This window comes from Xyrauchen texanus, chromosome 37, assembly GCF_025860055.1.
Source record: "Xyrauchen texanus isolate HMW12.3.18 chromosome 37, RBS_HiC_50CHRs, whole genome shotgun sequence".
Taxonomy (NCBI): domain Eukaryota; kingdom Metazoa; phylum Chordata; class Actinopteri; order Cypriniformes; family Catostomidae; genus Xyrauchen; species Xyrauchen texanus.
This window is the reverse complement of record NC_068312.1, coordinates 11747489-11765781: the sequence shown is the minus strand read 5'-3', so window position 1 is coordinate 11765781 and position 18293 is coordinate 11747489. Positions and strand designations below refer to the sequence as shown.

Genomic DNA, 18293 nt, shown 5'->3' with positions numbered 1-18293 from the left:
ATGCTCATTGGAAAGAATTCATGTATTTATAAATTAACATGAAATCAAAATAGACTTTTATTTACTTAAATGCATCATTGAGCGCATTTACATACACAATTGACAACGTGTGTTAAAAGTAAAAATGGATAGGCACGTAGATTTTTGCCTCTTACCTTTTTAGTGGTATTTAATAAAAGAAAGTTTGTTTTCATAAATTTTCATCAAAATGTAATAACTTGCTTCACCTTAATCAAACAACTTTACCTTTATTTTTGAATTAGTATTTCTTTTTCGACTACTTGAATCACCTGCCCTACCTTTTTTCTCGTTCAGTATCCTGGCTTACTCAAGAAGTTAAATGGGTTGCGAATGGCACTTCATGTTGACTTCTTTAAACATGCCTCAGTTAGGTTTAGCCATGTAGCATGAATCAGTTGGTTGTTGGATTTAGGGATGTGCCACGGTGGTTGAATATCGAATAGTCATCCAACAACTGACTAGTTCATTAATGAGGTTGACTAACATTAATCTTTTTTGTGTGGTGGTTTAAATGGGATACACAATTCTCAAATGCTTGGAGAGCATTTTTCCGAGATTATAGCTAGCTGTGCTATAATAATAAATAAATAATAATAAATCTTTTAAAAAAATTTGCAAGAAGTATCATCTTTTTAATGCTTTAAATTTAGTCAATTTATGCATCGCTGCTGTTTCAGCCATTAAAGCACCACAGCAACAATACATTGCAAGACGATCACTGTCAGACGTTAAATGATGAGCTGTAAGTATTGTTCTCGTATTTGGAGAGCTGTGGAGAAATTAAAGCTGTTTGGTGATCTTGTCTGACACTGCTTGCATTGTAGCGTGTTATATTGCTTTCAGGATGCGCATAAGCGGTTCTCTTACGAGAGGTTCTCTCGTATTGCGTAAGCTAGCTTACGCTACGGGAAAGATTAATCTTTTCTGAGATATTGAAGCCAAAAAATTATCCTTAATTTTGTATCCATTGTCAACGCAGTGCGGCAGCTGCAGACCTTGAGCGGGCTAGCTAGCGAGCTCATTGGTTGCTCTGCGGCAACTGCTGCAGCCTATAGACGAGCTTGGGCGAACTCGCATCCAATGAGAGGCGTCCGCGCGCTCACTGCATCAAAGCCCGCCAAAAAGCGTGACTAGAGTGCATATAAGCGTAGTTACGTAGGCTGGAACCCTGATTTTCATCTCTTCAGCGAAGCTCTTCGCATCACTGAACCGGAAGCCGCGTCGCCGTTCAAGGGGCATCAAGCAAGCGTGGACAGCGCTCGAAGAAGCCGGCCGTCTTCGCCACCTTCAGCCGATCCTGCGAGCTACGCCATCCGGCGACGTATCCTTTTAAAAGCAAGCTAGTTCTTAAAGAACTTCACAAAAAGTACTGGCGTCTTTTTAAGATGCCTCGCTCCACTTGCGCCTCATGCGCGCTCCCCTCAGCACCGGAGACCGCCACATCATCTGCGCTCTCTGCCTGGGACTGGGGCATGCAGAGCTCGCCCTCGCCCGGCGGATCGCGATCTCTGCGAGGAGCTGCCGATGTCGACCCTGCGGGCTCGTCTTGAAGCGCTCAGGACCGAAGCCGCCGCGCCGCCTTCCGTTCAGCCGCGCAGAAAAAGCGGCGCTCTCAAAGGCTGCCGGAAACAGTGGTAGAAGCGATTGCCTCGCCGGAGCCCATCCCTCGAGCATCGCCTTCACCCTCCCGCCCACCGGGACGCGCAGTTGCCGCCGGCGGCTGCTCTGCTGCCATCTCGGACGAGAAGCGGAGGATAAGGGCTGTTCCATCATGGCTTCGGACAGCGAGGTGGTCAGGCTCTACGCGCCGCCTCGGCCCAGGAATCCAGCAGGACCCGCCCGAGTCGAAGGGGAACTAACACGCCTCCTCACACAGGCCGTCGACCGCCTCAGGCTCGAGTGGTCACTGCCCCTTGGGCAGGCACCCAACAGACTTGGCGGCTGCTTTCTACAGAGCCACCGCCGCGCACCGCTACCGGCCACTCCTTCCTGCGGAACTCCGCTCGAGCTTTCCAAATCATGGAACGCGCCTTTCTCGGCCAGGGTCCGATCCCATGTCTCCATCGGTGGACAGCACCACTGAGAAGGGCTACGCTTCCATCCCTCCGGTCGAGGATGCGGTAGCAGCACACCTTTGCCCGCCCTCCGCGAGATGGCGGTCTAAACCAGTGCTCCTGTCTAAGGCCTGCAGAACAACTTCCGCCTGTGTTGGCCCGCCTATTCCGCCACCGGCCAAGCTGCATCTGCTCTGCACTCTATGGCCATCCTACAGATCCTCCAAGCGGACCTTCTGCGGGAGTGGGATGAGGAAAGCAGGCATCCAGAGGCGGTTGCAGACATACGGAGTGCTACGGACCTCGCCCTCCGCGCTACCAAAGCTGCAACCCAAGCTATAGGGAAGTGCATGGCCGCGCTGACTGTGACCAAGAGACATCTGTGGCTAACGCTAGCCGACATGGGAGAAGCAGAGCGCTCTACGTTCCTCAACGCACCGCTCTCTCCATCCGGTCTCTTCGGCTCCGCGGTGAGTGGTATCATTGACCGGTTTTCAGAGGTCCAAAAAGCCACATGTCATGAATCTCTTCCATGAATCTCTTTCTGCCTCGTCGTGCTAGCTCCTCTGCAGGCCGCCCACGTGAGCCTCCTGCACGAGCCTCTTCACAGCGCCCAGCTCAACAAAGCCAGACTTCTCAGCGTCGACAGGGCAGCCGCCCTCGATCGCGCTCAGACAGCCGCCGCAGACCGCCGCCCCCCCCCGCGGGCCTCGGACTAGAATTGCGCTGAAACCTGAACAACCGAAGTCCTCCTAGCTTTGTTGACAAAGCGACGGATCAGTCCCGCTGCGGCGGACCACCGTCAAAGCTTAGCCCCTGTCAGTCCCCTTCCTTCAGGCTACTACAGTGGTAGATTCAGCAGCCAACAAGCCGGTGTTACGCCCGCTTGCCTGCGGCTCAAACGCCGTTTTCACGGCGACCCAAATAAATCTGGTAAAGAGCAAGCATGCCATATGTGTAGAAAATGTGCCCACAACCCAGTGTTCACCTCTACACACAAGCATTACACATCCCGTGTCCATACCAGAGAGCAAACATGTCTTATGTGTAGAAAATGTGCCCACAATCCAGTGTTCACCCCTACACACAAGCATTACACATCCCGTGGCCCTATCACAGCACACTCACATAAAGCGGTTACGAACCGCTCGAGTGTTAGGGTTAATAAATTCACGACCAGCCTTATGTGTAGAAAATGTGCCCACAATCCAGTGTTCACCTCTACACACAAGCATTACACGTTCCGTGTCCCCATCAGAGCACACTCAAAAGCGGTTACGAACCACTCGAGTGTTAGTCAATAAATGCACTCACGAATACGTGGCGCGCGCCCATTCTCTGCCCGCTCTGTCACATGGCCAGCAAACACTTCTCTGTATGTAAGTCCCGTGCCCGTGACTATGCTTGCGTATCACTTAACAGACGTGACTCTTTCCCCATTCACCTCAATCGGGAAGTCACTCACAGAACAGCCTGTGTATGCTGTCTGCGAGCAGTCCAGCATAAGCACAGTAAGCACGCTCACACATTCTGTGCTAGTCGGGGTTTTACAGCCGTTATTTTCTTGTCCCCAAGAAAGACGGTGGCCTCAGACCAATATTAGATCTCAGGGTTTTGAACAAAGCGCTTGCAAAAAAGACCGTTCAAAATGCTTACAACCAGCAAACTCCTCGCGCATGTGCACCAGGGGGACTGGTTTATTTCTCTCGATCTGAAAGATGCATACTTTCAGATTCAGATAAATCCCCATCACAGGCCATTCTTGAGATTTGCCTTCGACGGCCAGCTTTATCAATACACCGTCCTTCCGTTCGGCCTGTCCTTAGCACCCCGTACTTTCACGAAGTGCATGGACGCGGCGCTCGCACCCCTGCGGAGTCAGGGTTTGCGAATTCTGAACTATTTGGACGATTGGATGATTTTGACACAATCACATACGGAGCTTCTGTCTCACAGGACAGTTCTCCTCAGTCATCTGAACAGTTTGGGCCTTGCAGTCAATTGGACCAAGAGCTCACTACAGCCCAGTCAGACAATTTCCTTCCTTGGAATAGAACTAGACTCCGTGGCAATGACGGCTCGCTTATCTACACAGCGCGTGCGCCGTGTGCAGCGACTAGCAGCGTCATTTCAGATGAACAGCCTCACACCTCTGAAGAAGTTTCAGAGAGTGCTAGGCTACATGGCCTCAGCCGCAGCAGTACTTCAACTGGGTTTACTGCGCATCGCCCGCTTCAGCATTGGCTAAACACCCACGCGTCTCGCCGGGCTTGGGCCACAGGCCGCCAGCCAATCAGAGTGACTCAGACCTGTATTTCAGCTCTGCAGCCCTGGACAGTGGCGAGTGGTATCAGCGGGGAGTGATGATGGGAGCTGTATCTCGCCGAAAAGTCATCTCGACAGGCGGCGTCCAACACGGGTTGGGGCGCGGTCTGCGAGGGCTCTCCGGTTTTTGGCCTATGGTCAGTTCAGGAAAAGCTCCTTCACATAAATTGTCTGGAAAGCGGTCGAGTACGTGCTCGTGCGCTTCCTCCCGATCATTCAGGGTCACCACGTCCTGGTCTGCTCGGACAACAGGTCTGTGGTATCCTATCTAAACTGTCAGGGCAGTGTCAGATCCAGGAACCTCTTCCATCTGACGAAACGCATACTGAGTTGGTCCCAGCGCCACCTGTGCTCGCTGAGGGCGACGCACGTGCCAGGCCACCTGAACGACGGCCCAGACAGACTGTCCAGAGACAATATTCCCCCAGGGGAATGGTCCCTGCACGCTCAAACATTCCAGACGTTATGGTGCATATTCGGCAGAGCAGAGATAGACCTCTTTGCGTCAGAAGAGAACTCTCACTGCCCAATATTTTTCTCAGCGAGGACGCAGCTGGCCCAGGACTGGCCCAACCGCCCGCGTACGCCTTCCCTCCCGTCTCGCTATTGCCACAGGTAATGGAGAGGATCAGGAAGCAGCGCCACTTGGTGCTCCTCATAGCCCAGCTGGGAGAATCAAACATGGTTCCCGGAGCTTACGCAGCTGTCACTGACAGCGCCGTGGCCCATCCCAGTGAGAGCAGATCTCCTCTCGCAAGCTCGCGGAACGATCTGGTATCCCCACCCAGAGCGCTGGGCGCTACACGCGTGGGTGATCAACGACTACCCGTCGCTTTGCCAGAAGGAGTAATAAACACCATCATACACGCTAGAACCCCCTCCATGAGAAGATTCTATGCGTCAAAATGGTCTGTGTTTTCAAAATGGTGCACTGACAGAGACCTGGACCCATGGACATGTGGGGTGTCGCCGCTGCTCGTGTTTTTACAAGAGCTGCTGGATAAGGGCAGATCCCCATCCACGCTCAAAGTGTACGTGGTGGCCGTCACGGCGTTCGCTGAACCCCTGCACGGCCAGTCACAGGGTAAAAACGAGCTGGTCATCCGCTTCCTCAGGGGAGCTAGAAGGATGAACCCTCCGCGCCCCCCATCGGTTCCTATCTGGGACCTTTCTATAGTTCTCGAAGCTATGAAAGCCCCCTTTCGAACCGCTTCAATCCGTGGATGTGAAACACCTCTCACTTAAAACCGTTTTCTAACTGCCCTATCATCAGTTAAGCGGGTGGGAGACCTTCACGCGCTATCTGTCAGCGCTGCGTGTCTTGAGTTTGGACCAAGTGACTCCAAGGTCATTTTAAAGCCTAGACACGGCTACGTCCCCAAGGTGGTCGGTACTCCTTTCAGAGCACAGATCATTTCCTTGTCGGCGCTACCAGCATCTGATAGCGAACGCGACGCCAATCTCCTTTGCCCAGTCAGAGCACTGAGATTGTATACTGCGCGCTCCGCATCTTTCAGGAGCTCCGAGCAGCTTTTCGTTTCGTTCGAGGGCTCCCAAAGGTCTCGCCGCCTCGAAACAGACACTGTCCAGATGGATAGTGGACGCTATTGCTGCCGCGTGCGGCGTCAAAAGACCTACCATGCCCGCTAGGCATTAAGGCTCACTCCTAGAGGCATGGCCTCCTCGTGGGCATGGTCCAGCGGGATTTCCATTCACGACATATGTGTGGCAGCGGGCTGGGCTTCCCCTCCACCTTTGTCAGATTTTACAATCTGGAAGTACCCGCTCTGCAGGCTAAACTGCTAGCGGTTTAATCACGCTACAGCTCCCTGGTGAGCTGCATTAATGGGACACATTCCACACAGACCGGCACCGCCGCTCTGTCTATGTGCTTATGTACTACACACACACTGGCCCGCACTCTTATCGGCCAAATATTAATTCCCCACTCACAAGGGCTCCCCCGGGTCCCCCTTAATTCCCTGGGGCTCATGCAGTGGTTGCTTGGCGCACGCGGTGTTGACAAAGGGTTCCCGTAGCGTAAGCTAGCTTACGCAATACGAGAGAACCTCTCGTGAAGAGAACGAATCGGTTACTAACGTAACCTCGGTTCTCTCTAGATGAGGGAACGAGTATTGCGTAACCGGCCGTGCTCGCGCCACGCAGCGATTTTTCGCTTCATTCAATGAAAACCAGGGTTCCAGCCTCACGAACTACGCTTATATGCACTCTAGTCACGCCCTTTTTGGCGGGCTTTGATGCAGTGAGCGCTAACGCCTCTCATTGGATGCGAGTTCAGCCCAAGCTCGTCTATAGGCTGCAGCAGTTGCCGCAGAGCAACCAATGAGCTCGCTAGCTAGCCCGCTCAAGGTCTGCAGCTGCCGCACTGCGTTGACAATGGATACAAAATTAAGGATAATTTTTTGGCTTCAATATCTCAGAAAAGATTAATCTTTCCCGTAGCGTAAGCTAGCTTACGCAATACTCGTTCCCTCATCTAGAGAGAACCGAGGTTACGTTAGTAACCGATTCGTTTTGTACCGCTCTGTATTCGAGCGCATCTTATTTATTGCTTCTCTTTGATGGTTTTGTGCAGAAAGTCGTTACAGTTATTTAGCCTGTATTTTTGTCAGTATATCTCTATGAAACGCATCTGATTGGGGTCATGTGAGCATAACAGAGCCTAATTAAGGGGCCAAGCTGCAAAGCTGCTGGAACCCTTTTGTAATTAAACTTATTTATTTTTCTTTTTTTTTCTGCCTCAAAAGTGTCTTGGTGTCAGAGACTGTAAGTCGTGGAGACACCAAACTTGGCAGGATGATCCCAAATCCCCCTCACTACGCGGGCGCATAAACGCACACCCATCTGACCCTAGGTGGCTCTATAATAAACACTTATGTTTTGGCTCGTATCTCTGCAACCGTAAAGGCTAGAATCAAAATGATTAGTTCTTCTGATTCCTTGAGTCAAGTCCTACATTTGTTAGTGGACGCTATAATGTAAGAAAATCCTTTTATTGCTACTGTGCTCAAAGCAGGTGAAATGTCACACCAAAATAACTGTCCACAGCATCCACAGGATCTTTTCTGTTAAATTTGTTTGTTTTGCTTTTTGGCACTCTCTTGTGTTAGAAGCGTGAGGACATGCGCTGTGCAAAAGAGCTCCCAATTTTGTTCATCGTTTGAGAATTATTTGGGTAAATATACAATTTCACACAAAATGCTTATAAATTGCATTAAATATGTGTTCAGAAGAGTTGTGTTTAAAAATTGACTGTTGTTGTGGATCATTTATGAAGGATGCATGTGGATTGCAAGTGTGGAGTTTGATCACGTTTTTGTGCACATGCGAGAACTAGGTATGCAAATTTAGAATTAATCATATCTTATTTATTGATGTATAGCTCATTGTGTTTTCCAATTTAGCGAACAGGTGTAATGAGAATTTTATTGTTTAAACTGTAATACATGTCCTTATAGCCTGGCTAAATATAAATAAAATGCTGTGAGTGTTTAAGCATGCGTTAAATGCATAAAATGCTGTGAATGTTATAAGCATGTATTAAGGTGATGTATGCTGAAGCATATGGATAGGCTTCATTTGGATATTAGCCTCTACCATATTTCTTTTTTGTACAATATTACATTTTCATACTTCATTTTATCATTTTTCATTCTTTTTTTTCTCTCTTAAAAATCAACACAACTCTATCGACCTCTGTTCTTTAAAAAAAACAAACAACATCAGAATAAATCACAAAGATATTTTTGTATCCATGTCATTTGCAACCCACTGGCTACATAAGAGCAAGAATTCAACACTGGCAATTGTGAGTGAATATTTAAACGGGCTCTTGGGAGTCTTTTAAACTTCTGCCACCTAGTCTGGAACACATTTATTTTTGTTTTTAATGTGGCAAAAAGTCATTCCTTTTTTCTTTTCTGAGAAGGAATAAAAACAGTCCCTCTCAACTACAAAAAAATTCTCATCCCATGTCAAGACCGGGAATCGCACTCCAGTTTCTGATTAAAGACAGTAAATGGACCTTTCCATTCAGGTCATACATCACATCTGGATTATAATCATAATTTAAAAGCCACTGGGTTTTAAAACGAAACCACTTAAAGACATAAATGCTCTCAATATTTGTGGCTCGCATTGACCTTATTGTATGCATCACCACAATGTTTCAGATGTGCAGTTAAGCGCCAGTTTTTCACTTAAACTGTCAGTGAAACTTCACTGATAACTTCACCAATACCAGCTCTTTTTTGTAAGCCTGTGCAACACCCTAAATCAGTGAAGATAATGAGTATAAGTCATTTACCACAGATTTTTCTTGATTACAAAAATGTTATATTTTGATATCAAGTGGCAATCCAACAATGTGCCAGTTGTTTAAAGTAAACATAGTTTGATTTTGTCCACGGCCTTTGACGTCAACGGAAATGGGAAGCGGTTTTCCTCCCTTTTAAACATTGATAAGCCTTTTTGTTTTACTATCCTAACAGTGTATGATTTGTTTAATACCAGTAGCTGCAATTTACTTGCAACCCATTTTAGTTCCCAACCAACCAGTTGAGAACCCTTGTTGTAAAGAACACAGTAGAGAACAGCATGGTTTGATTCAGTGATTTTTTTTTTTCTGAAGAGGGCTCCAAAGGGCCTCATGGTGATACATGGACAGACTGAAGTGGCTGGAGGTTGGCACGGGCACAAGTCTTGTGTCCCTTCGATCTCTCCTTTCATTGCCTTTCTCAGGACACCCTTTCCTGACTCTTTCTCCTTTTGTATGATTCAAGTATTTTTATGTACATTTACATGTCATATATGAGGCCCATGCAGAGTGTGAAATATGGGGACGTATCAGGGGTCTGACCTTCCCTTTTCATTAAGTCTTGAACACTCCAAAAGCAAGTCAAATTAAAAGGTTTGGGGGGGTCTTAAAAAGAACATATACAGCAGTTTTTCTTTACCCGACACTAGGAAGTTTTCAAAATGGTTTTAAATTGCCGTTTATGAAACTACTGAAGTTCTATACCAGTTGTCAGAGTGGATGTTATCCTTGTCACCGAATACAGTAGATGCTCACAAACCAAAGTGGAGTCTGCCTCGGATATTAATCATAGCATCGGGTTGCTTGAGCACTTTCCTTAGCATCAGTATTATTTGTCCGACATAAGGGTTTATATATCTATTTAGACATTCTTATTTTAATAGGTTAGACATTTCTATAAAAAGTTTGTGAAATCACATACTGGGGCTATGTATGCTCTCAACCCTCTTTTTTTTAATTTTTATTCCTCTCTCCCTCCGCTATCATCTACACAGGGAATGGACATTCTCTTACATTGTGAAGTGAAGGACGCTCAAATTGCATGAGACACGCTTCATTGTGTGTCTCTGCGGCAACGGTTATTTGCTCCTAGAGCAGGTCCACAGACGTGGCACCTCTGCCCCTCCGCTGTCAACTTGCAACAACAAAAACTGTTTGGCAGTCTGTAGTGCCCTTCATTCCTTGTTTGGTTGTTTTGAGTCTGGTTCTAGTGTTGGTTTCCTCTTTACCTCCTAATGGTCTTGAGGGGAATCTAAGCTTTGCTCAAGTCCTCGAAGTGCAGGTCTAGTCAGTTTGGTTTTAAGCATCTGCTTCTCATTACACTCCACCATTTAGCAGACTCTTGATCCTTGATCTTCACTCCCCTTAAGGACTCATTATTTTTTTAATCTATCCCAAATCAAAGTGGCTGCTGCAGAAAGACAAAACGCATCTAATGAAGAGGTTGTGTTTTATAATAGATATATTAAACAACTTAAAGTTTGTACTGCCTAGGTGGACAAAATATTAGTACCAGTGACGATCATCATAATTATATATTTTTTGGACATCAGTAAAATACATCATGGAAATCAATTGTCTCAGCTTCCTGTTACTGTCATCTGGATAGGGGAAAACTGCATCTAGCTTGAATGCAAGAGATTAGCTATATAACATAATTGTCACTTTCAGAGGAATTGTAGCCACTGTGTGTGACTCCTTTATTAATAAAACCCTTGCCGTTTAAAGCACACAGACAAAACATGCTGAAGAACTTGTCTCATGTCTGGAAGCGACAGTGCGTCTCACAGTTTTCTGAGCTCTATGTGTGCCTTCTTCCATCCTTATTACTTTGCCATACAGCTCTATAAGATATTATTTAAGTTTCAATAAACCTGCTCTTCAGCACAGTTCAAGTTTGTATGCAACTTATTTGCTCTGCAAACCCTGTGCGGGCTTTGGATTTTCTATTGACCGTTATTTTATGTTAACCAGGGCAACATTTCACATGTGATGATTGGTCCGCGAGTTAGTCCAGTTAATACAGCGTTACTCGGTCACATGATTTTTTTTTGACACGCATCTTGTATTCCTTTATTTGGTATATGTTTCCTTCAGAGTTTATGCGCATTTCTTCTTATATAATAGAAGTGTATCCACCCCAAGTGAGCATTTATGTTTTTATGTTCATTTTGGAGATTTTATTTACATCTAGGTGTTTCCATCCAAGAGTTTTTATGAAATACCCCAAAATGCACATAAAAATATGTGGAGAGAAACCCAGCTACTAATGTTTGCACAGAACGTGAAGTCACCAAAAGTCTCCAAGTATTGTATTATGCTCAAACATTTTAGTGAAATTTTTGTGAATTGTTTCAGAATGAACAAATATTATGGATGTAACCGTAATCTCTGTCAAACTCGAGTTATCCACAATTCTAAAGGGACATTAACACTGACAAAGATTTGCATCAACAAAGCCACCGAAAGTCATTCATTTCAATGTTGTTGATGTTAGGCTACATAAACAACAGTGACTGCTGCTGATGTGGGTGTCTGATGACACAAGAGATGGGCAAAGTGCTTGCATCTTGAAGTGAGCAGGGATGCCATGCAGCGTTTACCAATTGTAGTCCAATTTTTAGCGGCAAGAAAATGGATTAGTGCATCCAATTTTTGGTCAGCATCAGCAACCTCTGATGACCTGCAGAGATAAAATAAATTTTAGGGTGTAAACACATTTGAAATATCCATTTGAACTAACCTAATGTTCTTTTATTTATCAGAGAACATCTTAACATAGAAGCCTCATCTCTGATTTAATGGTTTTGTTCTTATTGTGTCTCAGACTCCCACTGTTTATTCTGAACAGTTAAAGGGATAGTTCACCCAATTTTAAAATTCTCTCATTTACTCACCCTCATGCCATCCCAGATGTGTTTTGACTTTCTTTCTTCTGCAGAACACAAACGTGGATTTTTGGAAGAATATTTAAACTCTGTAGGTCCACACAATGCAAGTGAATGGTGGCCAGAACTTTTGAAGCTCCAAAAAGCACACAAAGCACATCCTTTTAATGGGTTCAGAGTTCTGACTGCTTAATGTTTTTGTCTCAGGTGAACACTGGCAGTAAGGCAGAGACGGCCTGTCTTCAGCCTGGAGACATCATCACGGAGATCAATGGACAGAATACCGGTGATATGCTGAATGTAGAGGCACAAAACAAAATCAAGAGCTGCACAACACAACTGCAACTTCTCGTGGAAAGGTACACAAACGCATTCACAAACACACAAGCATCGCACTCGGCTCACTCATTAAACCCAGTTCCCAATGGATGATCAGTTTAGTGAAAATTGTACTTGCAGTATGACAGAGCGTTATGTCTTAAGAGATGTAACGCTTGATGATTATAGAACTAGCCAATACAAAGATACTTCAAGTGCATTTAATCACACCGCTTCATATAGGTTTGGCTTTTCGCCCTTCAAACTTCGCAGTTTTTGTTGTGTATTTGTGGTGCTAACTGGTGGTATTGCATATACTGTATATTGGTAATTGATACTGAAAATGAATCGTATGAATGGCTCAGAATTCTACTGATATGAATATACGGTGCATTCATGAAGAATTCAGACCCCTTTATTTTTTCACAATTTATGTTGCAGCCTTTTAATAATGTTAAAATAAAGCTTTAAATTATGTATTTTTCTCACATCAATCTACACTCCATACCCCATAATGAAAAAGTAAAAAGAAAAACTGAAATATCACATTAACTTAAGTATTCAGACCCTGGGGACCATCGGTGGACAGCCATTTTCAGCTGTCCACATTTCTCTTGAGCTGTTTGATTGGGTTCAAGCCTCTAGCTTGGCCACTCAATGACATTAACAGAGTTGTTCCTAAGCCACACTTGCGTTGTCTTGGTTGCGTGCTTGGGGTCATTGTCTTTTGGAAGGTGAACCTTGTGCAGTTTTGCAGTGATGGTTGTTCTGCTGCAAGTTTCTCCTATCTCCACACATGATCTCTGGAGCCATCAGGTTCTTGGTCACCTCACTTACCAAGGCCCTTCTCCCGATTGCTCAGTTTGGCAAGGTGGCAAGCTCAAGAAAGAGTCCATGTTGTTCCAAACTTCTTCCATTTAAGAATTATGGAGGCCACTGTGCTCTTGGGAACCTTCAATGCAGCCAAAAAAATTATGTAGCCTTCCACAGATTATGTGCCTCGACACAATCCTGTCTGAGCTCTGCAGGGTGTTCCTTTGACCTCATGGTTTGTTTTTTTGCTCTGATATGCATTTTCAGCTGTGAGACCATATATATATATGTATATGTGTGCCTTTCCAAATCATGTCCAATCATGAAATTTGCAACAGGTGGACTCCAATCAAAGTGTAGAAACATCTCTGCTGTATTCAAAACCTGGAAAATGCTGCCTCCGGAGGCTGTATAAAGAGGTAGGAAGGGATATCCGAATTCAATATTTGTGTCACATCCTGTCTACTGAGATGCCTTCTTTTGATAGATTTCTGAAGGCAGCTTAGATTTATCCTTTACTGCCTATGAAATCCCACATTACTGTGCCCGTTGATCTGAAGAAAATCAAATGGCGGCCGAAGAGGCAGTTGATTGCCATTTTGTGAATAAATGTACGTTTTGGTTTTACCACTTTTTCCAACATTTGATTCCATTTCTAGTGAGATGTGAAATTAGTATTTTAATTGAAATATACACTTGATTTTGGCAAAACAATCTTGATTTTGTTCTAGAATATAAGATAAGAACCATTGTGGTTCGGTTGGATGAATGAAGTAGATGCGTTATCTTTAGTGGGCACCAGATGATGATAATCAGTTGCTGGTATTCTAGCAACAATGTGACATTATGCTGCCTCAGTAGCCTGTCCAAAACCTTTGTACACAAACGCTGTCTATTGAGTCATTTATTGATAGTGCAGCGAGGCAATGAGACCCCACTACCTTTTGGTTTTGAATGCAGCCCTAAAATATTATCCAGCAAAATGGGATGAACCTGAGCTAAATATCAAGTGTCATAGAAAGGGTCTGAATACTTTAAATAAAAATGTTTTTTATAAATTTGCAAAGTTATCAAAAATCTTTTTTTTTTTGTTATTATGGGGTATGGAGTGTAGATTGATGTGAAAAAATAAATAATTTAAAGCATTTTAGCATAAAAAATGAAGAGGTATGAATACTTTATGAATGCACTGTATAAACTGCAAAATTATATTAATTTCATAAAAAGATTCATTCTCTGTTCTTCACTTCCAATTCTGGAACTGAATAGGAATTTAAATGGCATTTTAAATGTAACACACAAATGTAACTTTATTTTCAATGTGGTGCACAGAATGGAAAACACAAGCGCATACACTCTTACACACATACACACTCACTCCCATGTCCATGTGAGGACATTTTTCTCTACTGACCTCATGTCTCTGACCAGGCCAGAAACAACACTGCTCTGACAATGGCACTCTCTAGCTGTGTGTGTGTGTGTGTGTGTGTGTGTGTGTGTGTGTGTGTGTGTGTGTGTGTGTGTGTGTGTGTGTGTGCGCGCGCGTGCGTGTGTGTCCTGTAGCCCACAGTATTGGAGGAAGAGGGTGTGTGTCTGCCCTCTTCCAGCTTAAACAGAGTTCATATTGGTCTAGAGTTATGTAAGTATCCTGCTGTCTACTGCTATCCCTTTAGTTTGCACTACAATCTATCCTCAAGTATACTTTTCTGTACTTGTGTCTATAACTTGGAATATGACAAAACAGTGGCATGAAAGCTGGTTCTAAGCACTTAGAGACTAGTGTTTTCACAGATTAATGGCAGCCAGCCAGTTTATCTGCATATCTACCAGTGCATTCATGTAAATTTATGTATTGCATTACAGACCCATGCAAGTCACATTGAAAACCATTCAGGTTCTGCTCCAGAATTGGTCAGTTTTCCTAGAAGATTTGAAGGATATACCATTGCTTGTAAAGCAACAAAACAATAGCATCACAATTGTAGATAAGGTCAAATTTAATGCTTTCATTCTGCACAAATGAAATGTAGCATGCAGTATCATAAAAATTCATTTTGAATTTCTTCGTCCTTTTCTTTAAAAACAGTGGTTATAGTGAGGCTCTTAAAATGGAAGTGAATGGGGCCGCACCCATTTTTAGAAGGTTTAAAGGCAGAAATGTGAAGCTTATAAGTTTATAAAAGCACTTACAGTAATTTTTCTGTATAAAATCATGAATTATGTAAAGTTGTTTAAATTGTACTTGTTACAGTCATTGTAGGGTTTTAGGATTTCTTTGACATTACATCATGGCAACAAAGATGTAAAATTGGCCATAACATTGTACAGAAATGGTTAGTAAGTGATTTTATGACACTGATTAAACTTTCTGAAATGTTATGTAAAAAAGAACGCTGATTTCCTGATGGATTTAAATGGAATGCGGTTTAACACACCTTGTCACCACCACATAGTGCGTGAACAGACCGGATAGTCCAGTGGGAAAAGTACCTACACTTTATGAACTATTATGTACATCAGCATAAAATATCGACTGTCTCTCACGTTCGCGTACTGGCGTTCAAGGACATTGGGGGAATCACATAAATTTACGTAAGATGGAAACCCCAGTATTGCAGCACAATTCCGCTGCAGGTCGCTATAGTAATTGAAGGAAACTAACACAGCATCAACTTTGTAATATCTGGAAATTAAGCGAAGCAACAGAGATTAAAATAGCAAATTCTTCCTCAGATACCATGTTTGCTATTTACACAAGTGTTGCAGGGAAATTACATTTCTGTGGCGAAAGCTGCTGACTGAATGAGCCGCATGTATATGGGAGTTCAGAGAAAGCTGCGAGCACAGCTCATGTAAGTGCATACATGGATTTCGAGCCTTAAGCAGCTTTCTCGCATTAAACAGCTTTCTGGTGTTCATGTGAACATGGTCATTTTCATAAAGTAATAAACACATGCAGGAAATGAGTGTTTGCAGACATTCTTTTAACATTTCCTGCAAAAACTCACTGGTGTGATAATTCCAGTAGTTCTCTCACTGGCTACAAATGTCTAGGATTGTCAATTGTGCAACAGGAAGATCACAGCACATTTCGAAGCTCACACTAGATGTGTTCTACGTCCTCCTGTCCTTCACAGTTCATTCTTTCAAGGTATCTAGGCAAGACATGGCTTCACAAGAATACAAGTCTGCTTTCTGCATTCATAGCATTTCTAGGCATAGTCAAACTAGGCGGCCACCTGCTGGGGGGCGCCAAAAAGGAGGCCGCTGCAATGCAACCGCCCCCAATGGGGACAGCAATATGGATCTCACCTAGGGTGCCAGAATGGTCTAAAACAACTCTGATTCCTATTATTAAGACACCTATAGTAATGACATTGTCACTTTCGGTTACATCTGTAATGTAACATTCGATCTGTGTAATGCAACTTTTAAATTTAAGTGCTTTAGACGTTTGAGGTTTGATGTAGTCTGTAAAGTGAGATTTAGGGGTGTAGGAATATCAAAACAGTGCTGCCATCAGTGATTGTAAAACTACAGAAATGTCTTATTGATCTGCAATATACAGTAACTTCTGCATTGGTCGGGAGGTCTTGGAAGCTTCTCTTTTGTCTTAAGTTGTAACTATTGGCTTTGCGTTACAAAGTTGAGTATTAATGACCCCATTGAGAACTCTCCTGCTGCTGAAGAGCCTTTAATGTTCGACTCATGTTGTTTTATTGTTGACTCTTTGTGGTGGTGATCTCATCACAAGAGAGATGAAATATGGTTGGAATGCTGCAGTGCATGCAGCGCACTGAAATCCTTGATGCAACACCTTCCTACAAAACACATGACAAAACAACTTACTCCATAAATCATGCTATGATGTGGAAGAGGTTGCAAATAATTTTCCTGGTTATTTTGTATGTATGATTTTAGTCATGCTGCATGTGTCTTCTGAAGTATAGCTCCTTTCACAGGTGCAACAACTTAAAGACAATCTTGTTCTCTAGAAACATCAGACTAAACATTCATCTGGGCAGGAGCTGTTTACCTGAAAATATAAATGGATTTAAATTAAATACTCTGTCCTCTCATCTTCCTGTCTGCCTTTTCCCCTCTGTCTGAGGCTTATGTGGTGAATATGGTATATTGCAATGCAATATATATGCAATAAAAAAAACAATGAACCATATAATCATGCATAGTTGGGATAGGCTTTAACTTTTAAAAGTGAGCAGAAAACGATTCCCATTTTGAATGTATTTTTTTTAAGGACATTTTTTATTACTTTTGTACTAATAAAAAGGGACTGTGTTTGGATGCCATCTGATGTCTAGTGTAAAATCTGAGTCCTGAATCAAAGACAGTTGTGAACCACTGATTTAAACAACACTCATTCCTCACTGATGACCTTGTTGGGGAGTTGGTAAACAGGACACTTAGCAGAATGATGTCAAATAGAGCTGTCTCACTGTTCAAACTGCATTTCAAATAATGAGTAATTCTATATGATGTGTTGAGTATTGAGCAGAGTGAAAACATTTGAAACAGGATTTTTATTTTCTGATCATATCTGTCAAATCAGAGTATGCTAATTTAACAGTGTTGTTTGTTTAATGTATTTATATTTAAGTCTTAGAATAGATTAAAATATCTAATGAGATTAATTACATGAATAATTGTTAAACATTTATCTTGCTGAAGTTTGAATACATTTTATTAAAGTGAATTTCTATGCTGCTAGGAAACCGGTTTCCCAAACACTCCCACATCTTCCATTGTTTGGAAAAATGGGCAGCCCAGCTTTTATTTAGATTAGCCATTAAGAAGTCATTTTTTATAAGTTACACTAAGGTAAATAAGATCCTTGCTACATGATTGTGTGTGAACGTCTGTGTGTATTGAACACTGCCAAATGTGGTGGTGCGCTTTAAAAGGTTCTATTGTGATGTCACATTAGGTGAAAGCATTAATTTTGTTTTTAACAACGTTAAATTTATTTAATCATTCCCTTAAATGAATGTGATGCTTTTAAGAGCCCTAGTTTGTGTTTTGTATTTTGCATATGTTTTGTATTTTGCCAGTAAAAACCTGCGCTTGTTTTTACTGGCAGCGATAGAAGAGTGCTGGATGCTCACCTTCAGAAGCCTCAGTAAAAGATCTTATAAATAGCAGTATAAAAGGGCTGATTTGGAAAGAGCCTTCGATTCCTCACGCTTGCATCAACTCTATGATTGTTTAAAGTGGTCTTAATGAGTCTGTACTTCAGGAGAACTTGCAGTAATTTCAAACAACTACAGTGGAGCAAAGCAAGACGAATTTAAATTCACTAAACATTTGATGCTACAGAAACTAAAAACACATGATTTCATCTCTTATAATGTAACTAGTGCCCCAAACAAATCTTTAGTCCCTTTCTGTCCCTCCACCCCTTCTTTGGTTCGACTAGGATGTCAATGTTAACTAAAGATGTAGAGCTCCAGCTCTGAATCAGGCCCTTGTTTGGCTGCCCTCATCATGCAAGAAAGAGCTTTCTGTACCGTCCATAAG

The 18293-nt window shown here is 43.4% G+C and overlaps 1 protein-coding gene across 1 annotated transcript in view; it reads left to right on the top strand.

Moving 5' to 3' along the window:
* pdlim2 (PDZ and LIM domain 2 (mystique)) overlaps positions 1 to 18293 on the top strand; it is a 107462-nt gene that overhangs the window by 28592 nt on the left and 60577 nt on the right. Inside the window, exon 3 of the mRNA XM_052108235.1 lies at positions 11832 to 11983. Within this exon, the coding sequence (XP_051964195.1) occupies positions 11832 to 11983 (152 nt within the window). The remainder of the gene's footprint in view (positions 1 to 11831; positions 11984 to 18293) is intronic.